The sequence below is a fragment of the Ricinus communis genome, chromosome 8 (genome assembly GCF_019578655.1).
Source record: "Ricinus communis isolate WT05 ecotype wild-type chromosome 8, ASM1957865v1, whole genome shotgun sequence".
NCBI classification, from domain to species: domain Eukaryota; kingdom Viridiplantae; phylum Streptophyta; class Magnoliopsida; order Malpighiales; family Euphorbiaceae; genus Ricinus; species Ricinus communis.
Window position 1 is genome coordinate 8,037,502 of NC_063263.1, and position 27,191 is coordinate 8,064,692.

General features: G+C 33.5%; 3 protein-coding genes and 2 non-coding genes across 6 annotated transcripts; 4 read left to right on the forward strand and 1 right to left on the reverse strand.

Annotated features, from left to right (window-relative positions):
- The first annotated feature begins 4,680 nt into the window (after window positions 1-4,680).
- On the forward strand, window positions 4,681-11,914 carry LOC8281568 (uncharacterized protein At1g51745). Of its 2 annotated transcripts, none has more exons than XM_048377824.1 (5): window positions 4,681-5,047; window positions 5,345-5,380; window positions 5,514-5,733; window positions 7,340-8,487; window positions 10,311-11,914. In XM_048377824.1, exons 3-5 carry the CDS (start codon window positions 5,537-5,539, stop codon window positions 11,405-11,407), a joined length of 2,442 nt encoding a protein of 813 aa, XP_048233781.1. In that variant the 5' UTR covers window positions 4,681-5,047; window positions 5,345-5,380; window positions 5,514-5,536; the 3' UTR covers window positions 11,408-11,914. The 2 variants fall into 2 exon arrangements, with proteins under 2 accessions (XP_048233781.1, XP_015572847.1); XM_015717361.3 differs by having other exon boundaries at window positions 4,682-5,044; window positions 5,342-5,380.
- A 1,283-nt stretch (window positions 11,915-13,197) lies between these two features.
- LOC8281569 (60S ribosomal protein L28-2) lies at window positions 13,198-14,889 on the forward strand. Its single transcript, XM_002515839.3, has 3 exons — window positions 13,198-13,429; window positions 13,525-13,685; window positions 14,555-14,889. Exons 1-3 carry the CDS (start codon window positions 13,282-13,284, stop codon window positions 14,678-14,680), a joined length of 435 nt encoding a protein of 144 aa, XP_002515885.1. The 5' UTR covers window positions 13,198-13,281; the 3' UTR covers window positions 14,681-14,889.
- LOC112534359 lies at window positions 14,018-14,111 on the forward strand. Its single transcript, XR_003078656.1, has one exon. It is a non-coding gene; the product is annotated as a small nucleolar RNA R24 (small nucleolar RNA).
- On the forward strand, window positions 14,253-14,344 carry LOC112534360. Its single transcript, XR_003078657.2, has one exon. It is a non-coding gene; the product is annotated as a small nucleolar RNA R24 (small nucleolar RNA).
- A 638-nt stretch (window positions 14,890-15,527) lies between the features above and the next one.
- On the reverse strand, window positions 15,528-18,632 carry LOC8281570 (GTP-binding protein YPTM2). Its single transcript, XM_015717327.3, has 8 exons — window positions 18,473-18,632; window positions 17,831-17,903; window positions 16,938-16,985; window positions 16,808-16,855; window positions 16,660-16,731; window positions 16,424-16,579; window positions 16,221-16,324; window positions 15,528-15,974 (listed from the first exon to the last, which is right to left on the reverse strand). Exons 1-8 carry the CDS (start codon window positions 18,484-18,486, stop codon window positions 15,878-15,880), a joined length of 612 nt encoding a protein of 203 aa, XP_015572813.1. The 5' UTR covers window positions 18,487-18,632; the 3' UTR covers window positions 15,528-15,877.
- Between the last annotated feature and the right edge of the window lie 8,559 nt (window positions 18,633-27,191).

Below are 27,191 nucleotides of genomic sequence, written 5' to 3' on the forward strand. Positions count from 1 at the left end.
AATGTTCTAATAGCACACTCTACCACAACAAAAATAAACCCATAACATATTGTGTATGACTTTTCTCTAAAGCACCTGAAATTATCAAAGTTGAGGCTAAAGAAAATGGCTCAAAGGGGACGTATTTAGGACTTCAGTGGAGGTAAGTAGGATTCATAGGAAGAGGAAGAACACAGAGGCAACATGTGTAACTTTATCTAAAGAAAAAAAGACTTGTATGGAAGGGTTTTATTCTGAGATGGTGGGGGATGCCAGTTGAAAATGGCACCAATGAGGATTTTATGTTAGAAAAATTAGGGTATGGGGAATCCCTTAATTATCCATAATTTCAAGAGAATATGTTTGTCTCATTCCCTAAACATTGTCTGCTTATTAGAAACTAAAAAAGTAATTAGTGGTCATTAAAATAAATTAGTAGTGTTGCTTTCATGATTTTGTATATGTAGATTTAATAGGGTTGAGTGGTGGTTTATGTATTGCTTGTAAGTATGATGTTGTCGTTAATGTACCTTAACCTGATTCTCAACGGGCATGAAAAAATGGGCGGAGCCTCGTATGCATAGGCTCAAATCTTGCAAGTTTAAAGTTTCTTGCATGCATTGGGACTTTCTGATTATGGGTTCCATTGATATAAATTCACATGGAATAATCATCGAATAGGTTATGATAATGGGCAAGAATGCCTGGACCCTTTTTTTGGTACGCAGGCTTGGTGTTTATTGTCTCGACAATGTGGGCTTGGACCATCAACCCATTTTTTATTACTAATTGTTCCATTCCAATAAAGGAAATTTCATTTCAACACTATATGAGTAGGGATGCAAGAATTTCATAAGGTGGTATCAACTGTGTGGAATTTAACGGTGTTTAATATACATCAAAAGCTTAAGAGGAGCCATTATAATCTGATCTCTTTTAGAATAATAAGAATAATGCCAATTCTAAAAGGAATATAGATGCATTAGAGTTCGAGCTTCAACAACTAAAGTATAAAGGCATCAATGAGATAGAAATGAGGTACAAAAATCTAAAAGTAAATTGGCTTAAGTTAGGAGATAAGAACGTGTCATTCCCTATAATAAAGTTAAGTAACATTAAAGGCAGAATAATATTCATAGCCTCCAAGATGATGTAGGATGATGGAAATTGGATAATTCAACAATTTTTGAGGTGGCCTAATAATATTTTCAATCTATTTATACCTTTTCAAGACCTACATTTGAAGGAATCATTCTCGCTTTAGTAAGTAGTAAGGTTACTCCTAAAATGAATCAAACTCTAATAAGAGAAGTCACAAGTGCAAAGATTAAAAAAGCGGTGTTCGCCATTAACCCTAGGAAGGCACTAGGCATAAATGGGTTTACAAGTCAATTTTTCCAATCATATTGGCCTCTAGTAGGGAATGATGTTTGTAATGAAGTATTAAACTTCTTCAGAACCGGTAAGCTTCTAAAGAGTTTCAACCATACTGTTATTTTCTTACTTCCAAAAGTGTCCAATCCTTCAGATATGACTCAACTTCGCCCTATAGGTTTATGCTCTGTATTTTACAAAATTATTTTGAAGATCCTAACATCTCGGTTGCATGCCATATTTTCAAAAATAATAGTGAGATGTAGAGTGCCTTCATTAAAGGGTGTTCAATTTCTAATAATATTTTGATAGTGCATAAGGTCATGCATAATCTCAAGAATAGACAAGGCAATTTTCAAGGAATGGCGGTGAAGCTGGCCATGAGTAAGGCATATGAGAGAGTGGAGCGAAATTCCTTCGTAGCATGATGGTTAGGCTAGGTTTTTGTCAGACTTGGGTTAGCTGGATTATGGAATGTGTGTCCTCAATGACATATTCATTCAGATGCAACAAGAAACTAGAGGTCATATTGCACTGACTAGAGGCCTCATACATGGTGATCCATTGTTCCCATACTTATTCATCATTTGTGTCGAAGGTCTCTCTAAGCTTTTCCAAAAAACTAAAGGTGAAGGCAGTATCTCATGTATTAAGTTAGCCCGCACTAGCTCTATAATTTCTCACCTCTTGTTTGTAGAAGACTCTCTCTTTTCTTTATAGGGTAGACCTGGCCGAAGCTCAAAAGATAAATGACCTTGTTCGGTGTTTTTGCCAAAAGAGTGGATAGTTGATCAACATGTCCAAATCATCGATTTTCTTTAGTAAAAATATGTTGGATAACATACGAGGCTATTTAGCAAACATTTTGGTATATCTCACATTGATTGACATGATAAATATCTCGGCCTCCCAACGATAGGAACAAAATCAAAGAAACAAACATTCGCAGAGGTCAGAGAGCAGGTGGCTAACCGACTTACAGGATGGAAGAAAAATTTATCCTCAGAGGGAAAAGAAATAATGATAAAGGCGGTTATAACTGCACATTTAGTATACTCTATGTCCTATTTCTACCTACTTGTGAGCTTATGTTGGAGGTCAATAGCATGATTAATAACTTTTGATAGGGTCAATGAGGTAGTGAAAAATGAGTCCATTAGATGGCTTGGAATAAGATGTGTCATTCTAAGAAAGATGAAGGTATGGGTTTTTAAGATTTTCACAATTTTAATCTCACACTATTGTCTAAATAGTATTGGCGTATTATGCAAAATAATAATTTATTGCTTGCGAGACTGCTAAAAAGTAGATATTTCCCATCCACAGATTTCATGTTCGTATCAGATGGTACAATACCTCATGGGCCTGAACGAGCATACTAAGAGGAAAGAAAATTCTAGTCGCGGGTCTAAGGTGGCAAGTTAAGAATGGTGTAAGGGTTCATTGTACGTAGGATGCATGGTTGCCGAATTAGTTCCTTTTTAAGAAAACTCTTAGCAACTCAACTAAAACTGTGATTCATTGAGTATCGCAACTCATTGATAACCAAAATGGTAAGTGGAAGGAGAACCTTATTCGTAACACCTTTATACCTATTGATGCTAAAACTATTCTTATTATTTTGATTAGCACCATTAGGGTGCTTGATAGACTCATCTAGCACTACATGAATTCTGACACCTTCACTGTTAAGTCGGGCTATTTTATCGCTGAAGAACTTCATCATAATGAATCTGCTTACCATCCCTAAGACCTTAGAGGAATTGACCAGCTACCTTGAAACAAACTAATATGGTCCCTGCCTATCTCCAACAAGATAAAAATACTCCTTTGGAGAGTGCTTAACGGGGGGCTCCTAGTTAGTGAGTGTTTATCTAAACGGATCCCTCAAGCTTCGGTTCAATGTGGGAGGTATGAAGCCTTGGAGTCTTTGGAGCATCTCTTTCTAATTTGTGATATGGCTTGGAGAGTGTGGTTTCATTCTAGATTGCATCTTAGAACGGATAGTTTTTAAGGCTAACCTTTCTTAAGTAGCTAGTACAACATAATGGAAATAATGTGTACTGGTCCGAATGGAAAAGAGGATATACTTTTAGCCGTAGCGATTTTAAGGGCACTATAGAAGGCTCGGAACCTTAATTTTTAGACAAGCATTTTAGTCAATGGAATAAATACTAGAGCGTGCTCAACAGTATACTATGGAGTTCACATTGCCAAGAAGTTATTCCAATGAATCCATCTTTTTCAACCATTGGTAGTTTAGTCTCAGTAAGTGTGCATCAATAATGGCAACCATCACTGGCCAACTTCATGAAATACAATTTTAACGGAGCTTTTAATCAATAAGAAAAGTGAGGAGCCATTTATATAATGTGTAAAGATAATATGGGAGAAGTACTTTAGTGTTCATCCTCTCTGCTTCAAAACTGTGTAAACATTGCCTTGGTTGAAGCCTTGAGTTTGAGAGGAGTAATGCAACTTGCGAAAGAGGAAGGCATATCAAAAGTTATTTTCGAAGGTGATGCTAGGTAGATTGAGATATGGTATTGGATAACTCGATAATCTCCTATGACATTAAGGCAGTGGTGGATGACATTAAGATTTTATATGATAAATTTTAATTTAATCTTTTAATATCAGATCTCTGATTATGTAATTGGATGGCAGATGCTATTGCCAAAAAAGTCCTTTATTGTAATAATTCTCCTATGTGCTCAACAAACCTTTATGACTAGTTGCACGAGTTTTTTACTTTGTAATTATTTTACGATTTAGTAAATCGTTCCTACTATTGTGATAAAAAAGACAACAAGTAATATTAAAATATCCGTTTGTAATTTATTTTTAATTAGCTTGATTTATACTCAAACGTATTTATATACTTATTATCTATAACAACTTTTATCTCTTTTTTAGATTTAATATTACACATTTCATTCTTAAATTTTCTATTCAACATCTTTTCTTTTCTTTTCTTTTTTTGGTTGGTTTTTACTTTTGTTAATTCTTTTAAGAATTACTAACTATAGCTTAGTATAAGTGAAATAATATAAATTGATATTCTTACAATTTATAATTTGTTTAATGAGTTTTTATATTAATATCATCAAAATACTAAAAATAATATGTAATAAAATTTATCTATTTTAGGTATATACACATTCACAAATATGTGAATTATATAAATTTATATTAAAATACTAAAAAATTAAAAAATATATATATCGGGGTTCTAGCTACCTCCTCCGGTGTGGCCTAAATATGTTGGCACGTAATATAAAATAAATAAATAAAGCTTACACAAACATCCAATTTCTTGCAAAAGAAAAAACAGAAGTTCAGATGAATACCTGATTTACCCTAATTGTGGTTAGTGAGCAATACAGACTTAACAAACTGTATAGGGAAAAACTGGATACACAAAGCCCATTTTTTTCTTTCTCTTTTTCTATTTTCTCCGCTGAGGCGAAAACTACTCTCCCTCTCTCGGCCAAAAAAGTTACCCAAAGCCGAAGGTACGGTTTTTTTTGATCCAAACAGCCCTTTTCCCTCTATCTCCCTGCTTCTGACACTACTCAGACCATCTCTTCAGCACAATCTTCACAAAGAAAACAAAGCTTAAACTTGTCCACAATCTCAACGCCCACTAAACCGGAAAAGAAAACAGAAAACAGTAAACGAAAAAACAAAGGTGAAAAACTGCTATCAGAAACATGGTTTTTTTTTTTTTAAGCAGCGACCGCAATGGAAACGTTTTAGATCTCTGTTTTTTCTTTCGTTTTCTAGATCTCTTTTATTCATAAAACCATTCAAAATAGGTCTCTTTTCTTTATGATATTCTTTTTTGAAGTATTCCTTTGTTTTTGAAAAACTTCCGGTGAAGGGTTTTGCCTTAATTTTTTCTCTTTCTTTTTGCTGCATGGTGATATTGGGTTTTTCTTTGCTTGGCTGACTTGTGTTTGTTTGTCTGTTTTATTTTGGATTTCAGGTGTTAAAGGGTATTATATGCATTCTCCATGAAATCAAGGTTTATAGTGACTTTTTAGCACTTGGGTTCTTTTCAAAATAAGACAATTGTTATTAAATTAAAGATCTTTCTTTGTTGGGTTGTTTGTTTGTATTTTTATATGTTTATTTTGTATTTTTTGAATTTGTTTTAGAAAACTGAGTTGGGGTTTTTGAGATGGGTAGCTCTGATGACCCTAACAGCAACATTAAGGCTATTGATGCTTCAGTGGGCAGTTTAGTTTGGGTTCGCCGTCGAAACGGGTCTTGGTGGCCGGGTCGGATTATGGGTCTTGACGAGATTTCTGAGGGTAGTTTGGTTTCACCGAGATCAGGCACTCCTGTTAAGCTTCTGGGTCGTGAGGATGCTAGTGTGTAAGTGCATTGCTCTCTGTTTTTTTCTGCTTTTTGTTGTTTTTAATGCTTTACTTTGTATGTGTGGTTATTTAGGTTGGTTATTGTTGTAGATTATTTTATCTTGATTGTGGTGGTTTATTACCTTCATGAACTGTTTTTAGTTTTTTGGGGAGGTCATCATTGCTGTTTCAGGTGAATATTTAATGTTTTCTATGGAATGGATAGAGCCCCTAATGAGTGTATTAGGGAAAGGGTGCGAGTGATATGTAGGATATCGAGGTGGTTTGATCATGCTGGTTAATGCTTTGCTTAGGAAGGTTGATCATTTTATGGCGGATGGATTAAAAAAAGGGTGGGTTAGACGTAAACCAATATGGAGAAAAGTGTTGCAAGAGGATCTAGTGGCCATATTTCTTTCTGAAGATGTAGCCCAGAATCATGCAGAATGGACAAGAATCCATAAGGCTGACCCCATTTAGCTTTGGACTAAGGCTAAGTTGAGTTGAGTTTTTTTGATGGGCTTATGTAATGTTGTTCTGAATTTTATATCTCATTCAAAATCATCAAGTTTACAAGGATAAAGACGTCTGTTGTGATGTTTTTGGTGGTCATGTTGTGGTAGAAATTGTATTTGTAGTTCAGCTTCATGCTAGAGAATAGAAAGTGAGAATGAAATTGGTGGATTTATCTTTCTCTCTCTCTCTTCTTTTTGTTGCATTACTTACCAAAACCTTTTGATTTAAAATTGATAAGTATGGTCTTACTGTTGATAAGAATCAGTACGTTGGCATGTATATCACTATATGCTTGGATCCTGACACGAGCTTTCTTATTTACTGCTGATAAGAATGAATATGTTCATTTTTCATTCCTCAAATTTCTTAAAAGTCCTTACATGTTTCTTGAGTTTTTATGCCATAATATATCCTTTTTGTAATATTTGACATTATTAACAAGGTTATTCTCATTGTTAAAAGACCTTTTCCTGTGCACTTTATATACTTTCTAGGGAACTGCTGCACTGCAAGGCTAGTTGATAGTTTACATTTGGTTGCTATTTGATCAGGTTTTAAATCCCTGCAAAATAAAAAAATAAAAAGAAAAACCCCAATGTATAATCGAAGAAACCTTGTGCTTCAGAGTCAATTTGGTACAGATGCCCATTTTACTTAGAAAACCTGTTGGGTACAAGTTGATCAGATTTATAGTAGGGAAAAGTGGGTTTACATTATACCAATTTGTTTGCTAATATTGTGCTCTTTTGGACTTGTTTTGCCGAGTGTTTTTACTCTATCCAATGTATGTGAGGCTTGACATATATATGAGATGTATAGTTCACTTGTATGCCAACAATGGGATAAAAAGTTTTCAATTCATTTTAGGAGAAGTTATGTGTATGCCAAAAAGTGTTCTTGCGTTATGCTCTCTGTGTATTTCCATATGTGAGTGTGCTAACATGTTGTGCTAGAATACGAACAACATTTTCTTGCAATAAAAGTTTATTTGAGTGCTATCTATTTTTTCATTGTCTGTTATTTGTGGTTCAAGAGTCTTCAAGTAATATTTTCTCTTTACGCGCATACAATCTGAATAAATTATAAATCCTTTTGTTTTGTTGCTTTAGGGACTGGTATAATCTGGAAAAATCAAAGAGAGTGAAGGCATTTCGATGTGGGGAGTATGATGAATGCATTGAGAAGGCGAAGGCAAATGCAGCAAATGGAAATAGGAAGGCTGTGAAATATGCTCGAAGGGAAGATGCCATTCTTCATGCCCTGGAAATTGAAAATACTCGCCTAGGGAAAGATCGTGTCAATTTCTTTCCTAGAAATAATGACTCAGGTGGTGAGCTTGGTTCCTCAGCTAAAGACTCACCTAGCATGTCTGATTCTGGTGAAGAAGATGTGCGTATGACAGAAGATGAAGAGGAAGAGGAGGAAGAAGAAGAAGAAGATGAAGAAGAAGAAGAGAGTGACTCTGGTAATTCTAAAGAAGACTCAGAGTCTGATTCAGATTCAGGTTCAGATTCAGATTCAGATTCAGGTTCAGTTTCAGATTCAGACTCAGATTCAGGCTCAGGTTCAGATTCTGGATCAGATTCAGCACCAGAATTATCTCAATCTGGTATATCTTTTGAAGAGCCCAATCATTTTGGTGCTACTAAGACGCAACCTGTACAGGGAAAACGAAGAAGAACGCCAAATGATTCAGAGGATGATGGAACAGAAGGCATTAAGCGTATGAGAGGGCTTGAGGACCTTGGAATGGTTGTAGGAGATTCAAATGCTGGGAATTGCTTGTCAAATGGCAGTCCTATGAACGGCAGCAAAGGTTATAACTCATCCATGAAAAGAAAGAGATCTCAAGTAGCAAATGTTCATGAGTTCTTAAAAAGAAAAAATCGCCGCCGACCATTGACAAAAGTTTTGGAGAGTACAGCAATGGTGTCTGTTCCAGTTATTTGCGACCAAATTCCCAATTCAACTGGTTCACCTCTACATGGATTATCTGAAAGCAAAGTTTCTGGTATAGATTCTAATGAATCTAGAAAAAGCTTTTGTGTAATAGTTAATAATACCTCAGAAAGTACTGGAATTTCGTGCGAGAATGGTGCATCTCTAAATCCTTCTGAACATGCTCATGATACTTCCTATGTCAATTGCAAGCTGAAGCAGGAGAATGATGCTTCTGGGGTATCAGGGTTTGCAGAGAATGACTCTTCAGATAGGTTATTTGACGTTCCATTTGTTGGGGAGGAAAAACATTCTGCAGGTACAACTAAGTAGGGATATTTGAGGATCCTTTTCTTTCAGTCCATGCTTTCTCTGTGCATATGTTTTCTTATTGCCCATATAGTCTGAACTAAGAAAATTGATATGCAGTTTCTTAGGAGGATGTCTACTGTTTTTCTGAGATCTACAGCTTGCTTGTAAAATCTCATTAAGACTGCATAAATTGCTACTATCTTGATTATATGTCATCTTTTGGCGTCTCGGTTTAATGTTTAAAGAATGTCAAGTTGATATCTGCGAGAAAAAATGGATGCTGACTGAACCAAAATGCTTTGTAACAGCTATGATGCTTGGTAACAGCTCTAGTTCTGCTTATCTAAATGCTTGCTGTAGCATGTATGCCAAGTTAATGAGCAGGACAAGAGATAGACTTTGGGGCTTTTACTAGAGGTAAAACATGATGTATATTGGACTAAGTTTGTCTATTTTAGTGGGTATTTAGTACTTGCATAAAAAAAACTGAGACTGGGGTCTATTCTGTTACTTTATAGATCAGCATATTCATGAACTTTCAAGCTTAATTTGGTGGCTGTATGCTAAAGTTTATATGCAATTGCTTGTAGAGTCGAGTGCGAGCAACTTAGAGACTAGCTAGATGATGCTTGCGAGAAAGAGAAAGTAAGGATGGTTGGAGAACCTATTAAAACAAATAAAAGATTTGAATGTATAAATTTGAATTGGCTGTGAGCTATGTGTAAATGCACCAGATGTGCTCTTTGTTAAAGTAAGTGACAATAGAAGAGGTGTGACATGATAAAATGGGGATTACTGAAAAGCTGACAAACTTTATATCCAGTAATTTTAAGGTTTTGGAAGTTTTCCTGTTATGATGTTTACTGAGCTGCAGGTGAGGTGAAGTGTAATGTGATGGTATTGTTCAGAGACTTTGTTGGGTTGGGACTATTAACTGCAAGCAATAATCTTCTGTATATGATTTATCGGGAAGCTTTCTTTCTTTAGGCATTATCCATGTTATGCATGAATGGTTGCAAATGCATGGGCTCACATGTCTTCAGTTTGCTGCACATCTCTCTGTTTTTCTTGGGTGTGCCACCTCTGTATAGTAATCCTCCTCCTTTATATCTGTCATCTCCTTTATAATGATGTTGTCTTCTTGGGTGTTTGATAAGTATGCATTGTAATGATTTATAAGATCATGGACATGGAGAGCTTTCTCTTACTTCTCATTTACCTTGTAGATTTTTCTTTGGTTAGATCCATTATTACTGGTCATTTAGCTTACATAACCACGAGTTTATATTATGAGTTCTGTTCAGTCTCTTAATGTACATGCGCTAAAATTTGAAAGGATTAGCTAAAATAGAGGTGGCACATTATGTTGAGCATTCTGCAGCTAATGGTATTAGTCATGCTTCCATTTGATGGTCTATTTCAAATGTCGCATATTATTGGAATTGGCTATTGAGGCAAAATATGTGGGAAATCTCTTGATGCATTTCTCATTATGTGACTACTTGTTTTGGTATTTTGTTTGCTCATTTGGGTGATTGTGCAATTTTAGACAATTCATATTTTAATGCCTGCCACGGGCGTAGGACCTCTAGATTGTGACACCTTGCTTTGTTACCTATATCATCATCTACAGTAAGTTTGTTACTTTGCATCTGTGTAACAGTCTTTGGCCTTTGTGTCTTTTGCTATACCTGCCTTTCAAGAATTTTTCAAAATCTATGCAACGAAGACTTTCTTCCTCACAGTTTAATTTCATTATCATTGTCTTCATCTCTTTCTGGCGTGACGTCAGGCTTGACAAGTAGTGCTGATTTTTATTCTGTTCTCCAGGTTTTTCTCCTGTGTTTGTGCCTTCCTCAGGAAGGCATCTAGTTGGTGGATTGGGGAGGCAATCTAGTCAAGGTAGTCAAGCAGAAGCCGCATGTCTGAAAAATGGAGGACTCAATGAATCTGGCTCTACCAGTTCAGCGCCCGCTCAATTTAATAACTTCAGCCAAAGGATGGAGAGAGATACGTCAAAGTGGCAGTTGAAAGGAAAGAGGAATTCAAGACATATCAGTAAAAATAGAAAACAAGAGAAGAGAAAATATTTGTCCATGAATGATGAACCCAATGCTTATTTGGCAGGTTTGGAGCACTTTGATGGATTCTTTCAGGGATCTGGTCAGAAAGCAGATTGTGATAGCACTAGAGGGCCCCTTGCTTCATACAATTGCAACTTGCCAGTAAATTTCAAAGGGTTTGCTGGTAGCCATGTTGAGGGTGTCCGTGATTGGCGCAAATCTTTTTCTCATAGGGAAAATCATGTGAGAGGGGCCATGATGGAGGTGTCCTTGTCCCCTCAAAGGTTGCTTCCCTATCGTCAATCGCGCTTTACGGTTAACTCCAGGTATCAGACATCAGATTTTCCTGGCAGAACTATCACTGATTCTAAACTATATGATGTTAAGCTTGAAGTCAAGGCAAACTACCAGCCACAAAATGTTCCACTGGTTTCCCTCATGAGTAAATTGAATGGCAAAGCTATTATTGGCCGCCCGTTGACAATTGGACATCTAGCTGATGGATACTGCGATGTTATTGTCAGTAGCATTGAATGCGATCCAACTCGTGTATATGCTGTAGAAGCCCCACAAGGGGTGCGGAATTCAGAATCTGGAAGGATTCCTGCCAAGCATATAACAATGCAACCGCGATTCTCACCGAGTAAATCACCTAAAAGGAAAAGTGGGCTTTTGTCTAAAAAGATCCGGAAACTATCGTCATTGACTGGTAATAAAGAAGAATATAGAAAACCAGTGGTGGAGAAACTCAAGGGTCCGGTCATAGCTTGTATCCCTCTCAAAGTAGTGTTTAGTAGGATAAATGAGGCAGTGAATGGCTCGGCACGACAGACACACCGGGCCTTAACATCAAGCAACTCATGAATTTGGTTCTTGGGGAAGAGTTGCAGAATGTGGAATTCTACTCATGAATTTGGTTTGTTGGTAATTCGGGAAGATCTTAGCTGCACTGCTCATTCAAATCAAATGCTCTTCCATTAGCAATGTGTACTCCGTCCTGAAGGTAGAAATCCTCTGTATAATTCCATGACCAATATAATTGTTGTAGAAAAGGAAAGAATGGGAAGAAAATGGATGGAGGCTGGTTTTGGCTCTGTATATATGTAACATTAGTTGAGGTGTAAAGATGGTGATCTGGTATTAGGTACTTGTATCCTGATATTAGGTTTAATTTATGAATTTGAGGCTCAGGGCAGCGGGGCTAATAACTTAATTTTCAGTGACGGGTCTGGGACCGTGATGAGTAGTAATTTTTATTCTAAGCCATCTTTTTCATTGTTTTATTTTATTGCTTGAATGCAAAGTGTAACTGTTCCAATTACAGCAGATGATGGTAAAGGCAGGCATTATTGAGTATCCTTTTGTTTACTACACTTATGTTTCGTCTTGATTTTTTGTTTATATCTATGAAAGCACGAGCATGGATATATGGAACACTCTTTTTATTTATTATTTATCTTTTCCCTTTTTTTTTTTTTTTTTTTAAATGCATAACACACGTATATATATAAGTCTAAAATATTTTCAAAACCTTTTAATTCTGACTCACTTTATCCACAAACAATAATACTTGATAAAAAAAAACAGCTGGAAAAAATATTTGATAAAAAGAAAGCTGTAAAAAGGATTTTGAGGTATAGAAAATATTTTGATTATAATTGGATAGTCTTTATAGTAGTCATGGACATTCATTTTTATTAACATATGATTAGCCTTTAGAATAATATTGAAATCTATATTATTCATAAAACTACCCAATGAATTTATTTTGAATTTTATTTATTAAATAAATCTAGTAAATAAAATAATTAGCATTTATTCTATACCATCTATTTTTGAAGATGTAATGAATGCGCATAATGCTAGTATTTTAATAATATTGATCTATTATACATATATAAAAGTAAAGTAAATTTGATTAGATATGCTTCAAGTTAAATCAATCATACGAGTATGGACAATTTTTTTAGTTTAATTCTAAAAATTGTCATAATATCACTTAAAAATATTTATAACTTTAAAAATCAAATTAAAATTTAATATTTTTTTTAAAATATGGTGATTTATTTTTTATTTTATAAAAAAAAATTACCCATTCATTCTAATTTAATAATTAAAATAATATTCAATGCACTATTTATATACATTAAACTCTTTATTTTAAGGAGGCATATCATAGAATTACATTCCAATATACTATTTATTTCTTAAATATAAAGTTGAGAGTCAATTTAATTGTTTATATATAAAAATCAAACTTTACTCTCCACTCTATATTTAATAAATATATAAATTTTAATATATTTAATTTAATTGATATTTGTAGTTTTTATTTTTTTATTTATAAAAAAAAACTAAAACTATTAATATTTATAAAAATAAAAATAAAAATCTATTAAATTTAAATAAAATATTATATTTTTTATATTTAAATATTTTTAAAATATTTTTTATTATGGAAATTGTATTCTAAATAAAGAGATTGGCACGCTCTACCACGGTAATCATATGTCTGGTTAAAAAAATAAAAAATTAAAACCCGACCTTCAGTCAAAAGATACCCGAACCGAAATAAATTGGAAAACGGTTCTCTATAGTGGGGTTATTTTGGTAAATAAAGAACAAAAATTAGGGTTTAACTATAAATAATCATAAACTCACTCGGTTGTCTTTCCTGCTCGCCATTCCCAACTCTTGCAGCTATCAAGCAAAACCCTAATTAATAGATTTACGAGGAAATGGCGACCGTACCAGGACAACTGATATGGGAGGCAGTGAAAAAGAACAATTGCTTCTTGGTGAAGCAGTTTGGTAGAGGATCTGCAAGCGTTCAATTTAGTAAAGAACCTAACAATCTCTACAATCTCAATTCCTACAAACACTCTGGTGGGTACTTTTTCAATTTCATTTCTTTTTGTTACTTTATTAAGCTTTAATTTATGGTTTTTGAGTCAATAATGTTAAATGTGGTTAAATAATAGGATTGTCAAATAAGAAAACAGTGAGTATTCAGGCAGGAAAAGACCAATCTGTGATTCTTGCAACAACTAAGACCAAGAAACAGAACAGACCTTCTGCTTTGCTTCATAAGTCTGTTATGAAGAAGGAGTTTCGCCGCATGGCTAAGGCTGTCCAGAACCAGGTATTCTACAACCCTTTTCTTGCTATCTCTAGCTGATTTGATTCACTGAAATTAGCTGCTTTACTGTGCTTATTAGTATGCAATGGTTCTTAAGTAGTTTTCAAGTTGCTAATGTGTTGGAGCTTTTGCAAATACTTTCTCAGCATAAAAAAGGGTTACTTTTGTTTTTTTTTCTCTCTCTAGATGTCCTGTTCTTTCATATTATTTTCTATTGATTTCAGGATTTATATCATGACTTTTGATTGCTATCTATCTGTTAGATCTATTTTTTGCAAAAATGTTTGTTAGATTTATTACTGGAAAAGGAATAAAATGGATGTCAACAATATTGTCGGGCAGTGATGAGCTCTTAACATGTAAGAAGAAATTCTGATATAAGAGTTTTTTTCTATGAAATATACTTGTTACGCTTGGCTTCTGAGCTCTGTTTGTGTCTCAATTCCTTACTTGCTGTTAATGGCATTCTAGCTGCATATATGGTGTATGGTTCTACTGGGAACTTCGTATTAAATGATATGTTCTTAAAATGTATTTCATTTCCCAAGTACTGCACCTGGTTAAGTTTTCTCTGCAGTGATGAGCCGTTAACACATAAGAAGAAATCTTAACATTTGGTTTCTTTGATGAAATATACCTCTTACGCTTGGCTTTTGAGCGTTCTAGTATTTCATTGATATGTTTGTGCATCTCTCCTTTTTTCAGCTGGTTTTAAGTTGTATCAGTATGATGCAATAAATTCTAGTTTATTGGTAGGACTGCTTTTTTTGCATCTGGTGTCTTGTTATGTTTCCTTTCGCCGCTGCTGAGCTTTGCCTTTTTCGTAGAATCAGGTAGCGTGTTGGTAGTCTTACCTGCTTTACATGGTGCAGGTTGGCGATAACTATTACAGGCCTGATTTAAAGAAAGCAGCTCTTGCTAGGTTGAGTGTTGTTCATAGGAGCCTGAAGGTGGCCAAATCCGGTGTCAAGAAGAGGAACAGACAAGCTCAGAAGTGAGTAGTGAGCTAAGTGGGCAAGATCTGCCCTGTTTCTTTGTAACCCATTTTGCTAGACACCAGAAACTCTCCTTTTTTGTGAACCCTTTTCTTGGATTTATTTGGATGTTGAGTTGTGTTTAGATGCTGAATTCTAGAGAAGGTAAATTTTTGCTGGATAATTTGGTTTATGATATTTAATATTAATTTTTGGGCGTTGGCTTTTAGTTATTTCCTTAGTTCCTGGAGTCATATTTTGTTCTCGTTTCTCCTACTGGGACAAAATAAGAGAAAATCAGTAATATAGGAAACTAAAAAAATATGCAGCTGTAGTCGTGAAAGCAAAAAAGAAGAAATTAATTTGAAAATCGTGTTTAGTTAAAATAAAGTTTATAAAATTTATTTATAAATTTTAAAGTTTATTTGCCTGCATGATTGACATGAATATTAATTAATTTTATAAAATTAAATTTATAGATTTGATTATAATTAAAAGAATTATAGTAAAATAGATAGAATTTTTAAAATAAATTTTATTTTAATAAGTGGGTTTTATTTTAAATTATTTTAATTTATTGAAATATATTAAAAATAAATTTGTAGAATTAATTATAACTGAAAGAATTCTAGTAAAATAGATAGTTTTTTAAAATAAATTTTATATTAATAAGTTAATATTATTTAGTTTTATTTATTTATTATTTTAATTTAGCAACACATTATTCATTCAACTTGAAATTAGTTTTATAGTTTATTATTAAACATAATAAAATGAATCCTTACTTGCAAATAAATATTTTAAATAAATTATAAATGAGATAAAACTTTTTAATAAATTTGAATGAAACAACTCTGAGCTCAGAAACATATATAGGCAAAGGAGCTTTCAAGTTGCATTTCCTTGAGCAAGCATAGTTTCATTCATTTTAATGATGGTTACAAGAAATAATAGTGAAATTGATTCCACTTTTCGTACTAGTCTCCAAAAACAAATTGCAAAGGGCATCATACTAACTCGAGGGACTGTTGAGAAAGGAAATAACCAGAAAATAATGTATAGAAATTAACTCATCAGTTGAAATAAAGTTGTAGTCTGACAAATCTACATGGGTTTCTGCGGACAATGAGAAGCTGTATGCCGACCAATTTGCATCTATTAGCTGCTTGTCTTGAAAGCTCTACTGCGTTGAATGGAACTGTGGTAGCATCCCTAAACAAATTAAGATGAGCAGCAAGTGGTACTTTGGTTGACAGGTTTTCCACGGATGGGCACTGTGGTTGGTCTAACCGCATTTGCTGCTGGTTGACTGGCCATTCTGCAATGAAAATTTGCATAAATAAATAAAGAGTTAATATAAAACAGCAATGTTCTGATTGATCTGCAGAGCAGTATAGGGTTAACATTCCAATTATTTCCTTGAATATCGTTTATAGCAGTCACTAGAAAATTAAGTATCATTTGTCGAACACACCACCTGAACTGAAGCACCGCTATACTTGAAAGACATGATAAATATAATAGCATCCGGGTGTGTAAATGTAAATGAAGACCTAAAAGTTACCTTTTCTTTATTTCTGCAGCCATTGTCATGAAGGCATCCTCTACATTAGTAGCATTCTTGGCACTCGTTTCTAGAAATGGAATACCTATCTCATCTGCAAATGCCTGAATGAACACAAAAAGAAGAAAAAAAAACAAAGCGTTGGATCTCTTACTATGCCCTTATATGATTGGTAACACTCGTATATAAATGGACTAAAATACCTTTGCCGTCTCATTGGACACCACCCTCTTGTTGGTTACATCACATTTGTTACCAACCAAGAGCTTGTTAATATTATCAGTTGCAAACTTATCAATTTCTGTCAGCCATCCCTTCACATTTCTGAAGCTTTCTTCATCTGTGACATCAAAGACAATCTACCAAACAAGGACACAACATCATGTAAAGGCGTATTGATCCAAGAATTTGTAACAAGAATGAAGAGATGAGCACATACAATAATTCCATGGGCACCACGATAATAGCTGCTTGTAATTGTGCGAAATCGTTCTTGACCAGCAGTATCCCACTGAGCATGAAAATAAGCAGATACTATCATAATTTATTGTACAAAGAGTAGAATAAGAATGCCATGACATACTCACAATTTGAAGTTTAATGGTCTTTCCATCTTGCTCGACTGTTCGGATTTTCTATGCAGAAAAAATGGAAAGACAATCATACATCGTTCCAAGCCTGATTTTGATAAAATAAAAATAATGTTACCATACTTACAAAGTCAACACCAATCGTACTAATGTAGCTCTCAATGTAAGAGTCGTCCTACATAGGATGAGAATTAAGTCAATCAAATAATATTTATTAATACTAACTAAACAAAATTATGTTTATAACCAGGGGCGATTGGCGAATCTATGCTTGGGTGAGTGGGTGCAACTATTCCCATGGACCCTCAAAATTTTCTTCTAAAGTCTTACAGTTTGCTTCAAATTCCTATTAATCTTTTATATGTTTATTTTCAAACCCTATTAATTATCTTATGTATTACTCTTGCTGACAATTTTTTGGATATGCCACTGCTTCCAACTTGTGACAAAATATTATTTAACATCCTAAACTAAGCTTGTAGATCATCCGTGGTAGATATAGAGAGTGTTTGTTTAAAAACTGATGCGATTTTTCTATTTATTTGAATAATATTTTTTTAATTAAATTTTTATTTTTTTTACAATATCTGATAAATAATAAATAATTTTTTTAAAATTACATTTAATGGTTAAAATAATTATAATATTTATAATTTATTAGTCAAAATTTAAATTTAAAATTTTACTTTTAAAATAATTTTTATGAATATTTTTAAATAATATATGCAATTAAACTAAATAAAATTAATTATAACATTTTTAATTATTATAAGCTATTTTCATTAATTTGTATGATTAGAAAAATAATATAATAAAACAAAATATATTTAATGATAAATTATACACTTAATGATCATTTAAGGTACTAATTATAATCGTTAATTTATTAGCTATCGGTTACGGAATTAAACAGTCTGTAATGCCAATAATAAAAAAAAAGTCTGTAATGCCAGTAATTAAAAAAGAAAAAAATTTGAAGGGGCATCAAAAGAACCTGACAAGAAAAAAAAAAGTCCTTACTGCAAATCTCAGCAGAAGGCATGACTTGCCAACGCCAGAATCTCCAATGAGCAAAAGCTTGAAGAGATAGTCACTGAAAGATCAATAAGCCCTTTAAAAGTTATCAGGAATCACTCAGAGATCAAGAATACGTATGCTCTTCTTGTTTCAGATATTTTGACGAGTCTTACACATAAATCATACGCACAAACTATGTACCAACCGTCTACAATTGGCAATTACACGAACAAGGCAATACTTTGCATCTATGTCTATAGGAGACATTCATGCAATTCAATGCTTTTCACTTGCACATTTTCACAAACAACTTATAATTCATATTATAACTATGAGCGACCCAAGTATCAAAATCTCAATATATGATTATCCATTTAACCAAAACAAGGGAAAAAAAAAACACTATACGGCAAACACATCAAATATTCATTAAGAGAACTGATTCGATCATTCAAGAAAAAAGCTGGTTGGATTAAATCAAGAAAATAGCAAAACAAATAAACATAAAACTCAGATATCAAGAACACATAATTGAGATACATGTGAATATATATAGATATAGACATGAAGTATACAAATGAAGAATTAATGCACGCATGCATGTTCACTGTAGCATTAATAATGAGGTAAAGATTAGGATCATACTATTCAGGCATCATGATTGATGATAAAAAGGAAGCCTGGCTGTTGATCTTGATCGAACAAGATTTCTTGAGAGGTTAGAGAGAGAGAAAGGCAGAGACAAAATCTGTAAAGTATATAAATAGTTGAAAAGGAGACTAGAGTTTCGTGATATTGAATGTTTCTTCATTGCACCAGTCTTTTTTCTTTTTTCTTTTTTTAAATTTTGTCTAACAAAGATTTAATTACTTACTTATTTCATTATAAAAAGTAAAAGAAAATATTTAATAAATAATTTTAGTAACTTCAATTTTGTTATTCAACATTGGGCTAATAAGTTTTTCTCACTTCTTAAATCAATAAACAATAGACAACAAGCTTGCAGTATCATTTGCTTGCCAAATCAAACCATTATGGAAACTTGTATTTTAATTTATTTCTTTAAACATGATAGGTTAGAATTTAGAACTTGATTTTCTATTATTAGCTCATTATTAGTCGAGAATTGTTCTTGCTGTTTTAATTTTATATTAACCAAATATAAATAGAGAATTATTCTTTTCACTGTTTATTTATTATTTATTATTTATTTGATTAATGAACCATATGAATCCAATAATTTATTAAACACAAGATGAATTCTAATATTTTTATTTTACGATTTATTTGTGGAACATTTTATGGGCAATCAAACGTCATATGGGTATCTTGTTTTCTCATTTTGCTGTTTTTATATTGATTTGTAATTACCTCTTTATTTAACAATTTGTGTAAATATAAACATACTCTACTTAGAAATACATTTAATATATCGTTAGCAACTCGATTTAAGGATGTTTTTATTTCTCATGATTAATGAATATAAACTAGATAAAAGAAAAAACTTAGCTTTTCAATAAAGATATTGAAATTCGGCAAAACCAATCACTTTTTGCGACTTTGGTTTATGTGTTCCCTATACATCAATTTGGTTTTAATCAGTCCCTGTACTCTGATTTGTTTGTTTATTTGATCTTTTTTTTTTTAAAGCGATTGTAGAGCATGTATTTAGTTGACGTTAGATGCGCATCGGACGTGTAAAAGTTGCCAACAAGGACAGTGACTTAGCAGCATATGTTTTATAGACAAAACGATGTAGTTTTACATGAATAATCAGAACTACATCGTTTTGATGTAGAACTACACCGTTTGAGGTTGGTTACAACATATTACACATTTTAGTAAAAGAAAAATTCCTAAAAAGGAATAACTCTAAATCTCTAAAATTCCTAAAAGACGAATGAACCCTAAATCACTTTTGTCCTGTTGATAGCAAATATTTCCTTGAATTGATAGCGATTAGATCAAGAATCGAAGCATTTCTTTATCATTTTGAAGTGGATGTAGGAACTTTTATGGGAGCGTCCAGTTACTGTGGCTTTTTTAGAGAACATTGTTATCTCATTGTCATTTTTTGAAGTTTGGTGTCGATCTTTAGGGTCGAGTTGTTGTGTTGTAATGGGGTGCATTATTAGGCAAAAAGACGAGCATTATTGTTGTGGACCACTGCTCTCTTACAGAATTTGTGAGTATTTAACTACCATTTCACCATTAAATAAGTACTTTGAAGCTTGAGTTGTTCCCAATATTGAGGTAGTCCCTCCTTTGATTTTTCATTTTTTAAATTTAGTAATATATAGTATTAGGGTTTATTTTATTAGTATATCTATTAGTATGTTAGGGTTTATTGTTAATATCCAATGCTAGGGCTTGTTTTATTAGGGTTTCTGTTAGTACGTGTTGGCTATATCTTATTTTTGTTTGTGACTTATTCTTCTTTATTGGTAATTGTTTGTAAAAGCTACTTGTTTCTTTGAGTTATACTGAACTAGAAAGTGTATTTTTTTTGCTATGTTTTTTATTCCAGAATGGCCGACACTTATCTTGCGCTATTAGTATATCATGGAAGGAAGATTGTTAGAGATGCAATAGTTAGTTATGTGGGTGGGAAACTGTCACGACCCCATCTGTGGGCCCGTGACCGGCACTAGGGAATGGGTAGGCGTAAGGCTGCCGAATCCCGTAGTAAGCCTGATACTCACTGACTTGAACAAATCTCATCTCAATTAATGTTATTAATGTCACAATTTATCGGAACCATTAAATTTTACACAATTAATTCGGTCTGCCAGAAGAATTTGGCGAGACCCGAAACTACAGAAAATTTCAACTGATACATCTACTATTACTACTGCGGAGAATCTAAGATTTTACAAATTAACATACCAAATCAAATACAACACCCGATGATGAAGAAGTCGAGTTACTGAATAAGAGTCGCGGGAAGACTAACAGTCACGAATCTGAAAAAAAAAAAGTAAATTAAGACTGTCAGTCTCGAGAGTGAGTTAAAATCAAATAATTTAGAGACTATTGCAGTCTACACAGAAAATATTTATTATTTGAATCAGTATATCAAACCCTGAACATAAATACAAATCATACTATAATCAATACCATAATAAAAAAATAAAAAAATAAATAAAAATATATTTTTACTTTTACGGGACAAGTGGCTCAGTAGAACCCTAACCCAAAATTCTAGTAGCCTTTTGGTTCTCTTAATCCAGTAAGACTGGTGCCCAGAGAGCAATGCTCAACTAGGGACCTTACCTCTAGTCTGGTCACTTAAGTATCCAAATAAGCCGGCGCCCAGAGAGCAATGCTTGACCAGAGACCTTACCTCCGGCAATTTACTCAAATCAGCACAGAGAGCCATGCTCGACCAGAGCAAAACTCATAATAATCTTATTACTTGTCCGTGATCATTACGCGTGCGCACGCGGTCCTGATGTAATCCACCAGGTGGCATGTTCTACGAAAGCCACATTTCCCAAATTGCAATTATCACATTTAATAAATATCGTTGTCTAATGAATTCATTCAACACATATCAAAATAAATATTAAAAATTTAGGGTAAAGCAATGTGTAATTCGTGTGGAAAAATAATAATAATATTTGTATTATTATAACGTTACTAATAATAATATTTATATTATTTTTAATAATTAATAATCAAGTGAAATTATTTATATTGCAATACTAATAATCATATTAAGCATAAATTTCTAAAATAGCATATTAAATTCAGACTTAGCAATAATGCAATAATTAAGTGACTTTAACTCACAGATTGGCGACCTCCAAGCTCTGCTCTGGTGCCTCGGTTGGAGCGAGCCGGATAGACAGATCATCTAATCATGGAAAATAATTTATCAATTACGCTGAACAATTGACAATTAACCCTAGATCTAGATTCCTAGGACCGACTGTCTAAGAATCTCGACTCGGGAGAATTCTACCGAAAATCCGGCAGAACCTCCCCTACAACACAGACATTTACCCCCCGTAAAACGGGTCCAGGACCTGCCAGAAAAACACTAGAAATATCCAACAATTTAACAAAACGGGAGTCGGGTCCCCAAAACTTCACTAATTTTCCGACTCCGCCACACAGTACAAAAATCACTACTATGGCAGGCAGTCCGACAAACTATTATTTTTGACTCACAAATATTATCTAATACTCAACACAAATCAATAAGCATAAATTAAATCAAATAATTCCAAATCAACGGGTCAGAGAATTACCGAGACGCTTGATCGCTCGGTCGACTCGCCTCCAGCCGCTAGAGTCTGATCGACGATCTGAACATACCATCAGACTCGAAACGACGCGCTAATGACGATCCGCACTTCCGATTTTCCGATCTGACCCCCGATCATCTGAAGAGATTTGCGGACGATCTCGGCCGTCTATTCACAAACGAAGTCCGATCGTCACGAAACTGGTGCCATTGCGAATCTTGAGCTGAGGAGAGTCGGGATACGTTCTCCGATCGTCCATCCTCCGTCGGAGCTCGCTGGAAAAGCTGAAAAACGCCGGCTGCCACCCCAAATTTCACTTTGCCGGATCTTGCAACTCCAGCCACCCCAGGCGTCGCTGCTGCTGCCAAAAGAGAGCCCTCGCTGAGAGGAGCCGATCGCCACCGAGATCGGAAAAGGCCGGCTTTCTTTTCACACACCAAAGAATCAAGTGCCATTCTCTCTCTCCCCGACATCTCTCTTCTCTTCCTTTCTCTTCTTCCCCGATTCATTTCCTTTCAATATCGACATTTGACCCCTAAACTTTTCCTTATTACAATTAGGTCCCTCAATTTTTTTAATTACTTACAACTTCATCCTGCAGAATTTCAATTTAACCCCTAAACCTTTCTTAAGCCTTTCAATTAAGCCCCTAGCTATTTAATTTGGGCCAAATTAGAATTATTGAGAAATACACAATTACAAAAATTCCTTGACATTTATTTACAAAAGTACCAAACATACAAATTTCTATGAAAACTCTATATTAATGAAATTATACTTTTAATCCTTATTTCAAAATAATTCTCCAAGTAAGTCCTACACACAATTAAATTAAATAATCAATTTACTAATTATTTTTCAAGTTATAATTTAATACCACTAGTTAATTAAAATACCAATTTCTCCAAAATTCTTTTATAAAAAACATTCTTTACAATTCCACCATAATTTTCCAATATATAATTTTATTTATATATATTACATATACATTAGGGAAAAGTTAGAATAACCAAAAATATAATTTACCCTTCAAATAATTTACTTGATTAATTTTTAAAATTTTAAACTAATTGGGTATAGAAAAATAATTCATTTATTCATCTAATACTAAAATTCAAACTTTGTATTTAAATCATTTCAATTAGATAAAATAAAAATAAAATAAAATTAATTTAAATAAAAACTAATTATTAATATAATTATTATTAAATATAAAAATTCCGAGTATTACACAAACAAACTATAGCTACCGATAGCCTAGATTTGGATAAAATCTCTTACCCAAATGTGATCTCTTATATCAAAGAGGATCTAAAATACAATAAGATAGCTGGTCTTTATTATTTTGAAGTCAAATTAAGAGACTTTATCTTAATACATGATGACATTGGGGTTTTGCAAATAGCAAATAAGTTAAATGATGGAGACTTACTAAAGTTTTATATTGAGCAATTATGGGTTAGTGGAGGGGATAAGCACTACATCACCAACACAGCAAAACAGTTCCACTGTTAGCAGAGACGGTAGTGAATATAGGGAAACTATAGGGGAAGAGAGTGATGATAGTGACTCTAATGAGGAGAGTAATATGGATGATGAAGAACCCCGATAAATATTTGTGTGAATGTGGATATTTTGACTGACAATGATGATGATGAACTACAACAGTCAAGAAAGAATGTTAGGGAGTTTAGAAGGAAAAATATTTCAGCAAGAAAAAACCTAATAAAGGGGAAGTAGATGGTAAAAAAACTGATACGAGTGAGAAAGAAGGTCATAAGCATAATGATGAAGATGAGATAGATGGTAATGTTGTATCTGAACCTGATAATGATAATGTGTACACTAGTCATTCAAAATCTGACAAAGATGGGACTGGAAGAGTTTACTATGATAGTTCTGATCCTGGCAGCTATTATAGTGAGACAGATGATGAGGTGGGAGATGATGCCGTTAGGAGAAATAATAAAAGGGTGGGATTTGACCCAAGTGCACACGCACCAGTTTTTTTTTTTTGTCTTGGCATGGTATTTAAGAATGTTGAAGAGTTTAAAGATGTACTAGCAAAATATGTCATTTTAAAGAGTAAGAATATCCACCTAGTAAAAAATGATAAGATAAGGGTTATGGCACAATGCTTTAAAAAATGCCCTTGGGTTTTGTTAGCTTCAATAGACCCAAATGAAGATACTCTAATTGTGAAAACCTACATTCCTAATCATAAATGTTATCGGTCAACACCAATCCAATAGTAAATGATATATATTTGGCTAAACACTTAAGGGAAAGATTAATGTCACAACCTTATATCAAGTAAAAACATTTGAAGGAGCTAGATAGGGTTGAGCTGAAACTGAAGATTAGCTTGACATTAGGCAAGAATGTTAAGAGGAGACTCTTAAATGATTTATTGGGTACGTATAAACAGGAATATGCAAGGCTTTTCTCTTGGTATTATGAAACAAAAGGGCTAATAACCACAAAAGAAAAAACTCAAACCTTTTTTATTTATTTCAATTTTTGACCAAAGGTTTTTTATTTTGTCGATTCTACTCTAATCTGAGTCTTTGTTTGCAATTATGTCCAATTTCATGAGATCGAATCAATTGCTTTGTCTGATGTGATGTAGCAGGCATATGAGATTGTGTTTCATGTGACGCGTTAGACATGTAAAGTTTAATTTAGGAAGTTACTAATTTGCCCTGTTGTAAGGATTTTGACTATAAATAATTGCCCTCAATTTTGGACTATAGCTAGGGTAAATTAGTAATTTCTTAACTTAATCCTACGTGACTGCCACGTCAAAGGAAACGTAATCCTACATGGCTGCCACACATTACATCAAACACAAATGATTAATTGATTTTATTTCGCAAAATTAATATCATATAATTACAACAATTATTGAATTTCCGAAATTAAAAGGTTTCCTCAAAATCTTTTTGAAAAAAGAAAAGAGAAAGATTTTGAATCTTTTAGATTATTAGCCTGAAGAAGAAAAGAAAAGTTTAGAGTTCATCTAATATTGATTGGAAATAAAAGTTAAAGTCGAGAGAGAAGATGATAATGTTGAAAGGTTCACCAAATGAAACAAGATACCTATGGTGACATGAAAGACAATACATCCTATGGGAGGACATAATTGAACTCAATGTTTATTCTCCGCCTCTAATTTAATTTAAAGATGTGTATTATATTTTATTTTTGGAAATTTAAATTACTTGGTGAACAAGTATGTATGTATATATATATAAACCCAACCGTGCACATCATAACCCATTGTTTTGTTATTTGAAATGCAAAGTGATACATAGTCAACTTTAGGATTTGAGATTAATTGGCATAGTTTCTAAGGAGATTTTACATTTCAATTGATATGCAATCTTGAAATTTATGAGAATTCAAGTTGGAGTGGTTAGAGGTAATTAATTAATTGGACATAATTTAATTAATGTTTAATTCTTTTTAGATAAATATAAATAAAGAATTAACTAATTAATTCTTGTTTAAAAAAAAAACTACAAACTCCAATATATTACCAATTAATACTCATTTCTTTTAATATGCACCAACTACCCAACAACAACAACATATGTATATGAAATTTTTCTAGAAAAATAAAATTCCAACAGTTAGAGAGACTAGTTCATAGATTCCAAAAATGGGACTACAAAACCATACAGAAGTAGAGAGAAGCCTGAAAAGTCAAGTCAATCATATTAGCTTGCTACACGTATTGGAATAAACTATGTTACTTGCCTTGGTGTAATTCTCTAACCATATATATATATCTCTGTTTTCTTGGTTCTCCAACCAACCTATCTCACCATTGCTTGCTGCTCATCAAGAGGACATATCAAACCAACACATGTCTGTAAAGAAAACCCTTTCTCTCAACAACAGCAAGAGCACCAAGCCTAATCATCATTTTCATGCAAAACGTCGCCCGTTTGCTCGATGTTTTTCGTCGGTCGAGATATATGTAGAGCCAGGAACTAAGTCATTGAAAAACTTGGATTCCAACAAGTTCAAGGAAGAGATTAAGAGATGGGCTAAGGCTGTTGTTGCTTATGCTCGTCAAGTCAGTGATCGGTTTGGAAGCTCCAGAAGAAGTGATCGGACTGGAAGCTCCCGTGAGGTTGATGAACAATGATTGAATCTTTTATGGTAATTAATGAATTTTGTGAAGAATAGGATTCTTTTTCTTTTTTGTTTTGTTATTTGAGGCATGATAAATGTACATAGAGATTTGTTTCTTTGTACAAGGAGGTGAAAAGACTTTGTAAGTAATGTTCTGGTCAACTTGGTTAAGAGCCATATATATATGGTCAGAGATGTTCAAGAAAGAGCTGTAAATACTTCTGATAAATAATTTAGTTTGATTTGAATGCAAGAAGGACCTTATGCAACAATTGCCCATCTCATGATTGTGGATTTTATATGCTTACAGACTATAATGCTGGAATGTATGGATGAATACGTCAGATTTACATTGTAATGAAAACATAATAGTTTTATGGGGCTTCGGATAATCTTTCTTAGTGTTGCTTGTAGGCTTTTTACTTTAGAAAATGCAGCCTGACAGAAGAATAGACAACTTATCATGTTGAGGCAAATTGAATAGTTTAGTAAATACAAGAAGAAGATCCTGATTAAGGCAGTGATTGGCTCAACTAATGAGAGTAGTTATATTCCAATCCTCACAGCATCACCAAATCCTTTAATTAACCAGTCGCTGCTGACTGAATATTCGACTGGTAGCTTTTGGAGATGTCTTTTAATAATATTCTATTGATTAGCGACTCGCCTGTCTATATCATGTGGCTAGGAAAGGAATCATCAGATCTTTCTTCAGCAGCAGAATGGTTACTATCAGGTCTTTTAAAAGATCAGGAGATATATACTGTCCAAACTTGCCCTTTGTGTTTTATGATGGATTATTTCATCTTATAATAGACCACCTTGTTAACTGATCTAATAATGCTCAAACAAACAATTACTTAAGAGGGAAGAGGGCGTTTGACATAATTGTTGGGACTTGAAAGCAGCTTGTAACTGTATAGACTCCAACATCTACTGACTGTCAACTACTTGGCTTCCCCAGAAAAAGAAAG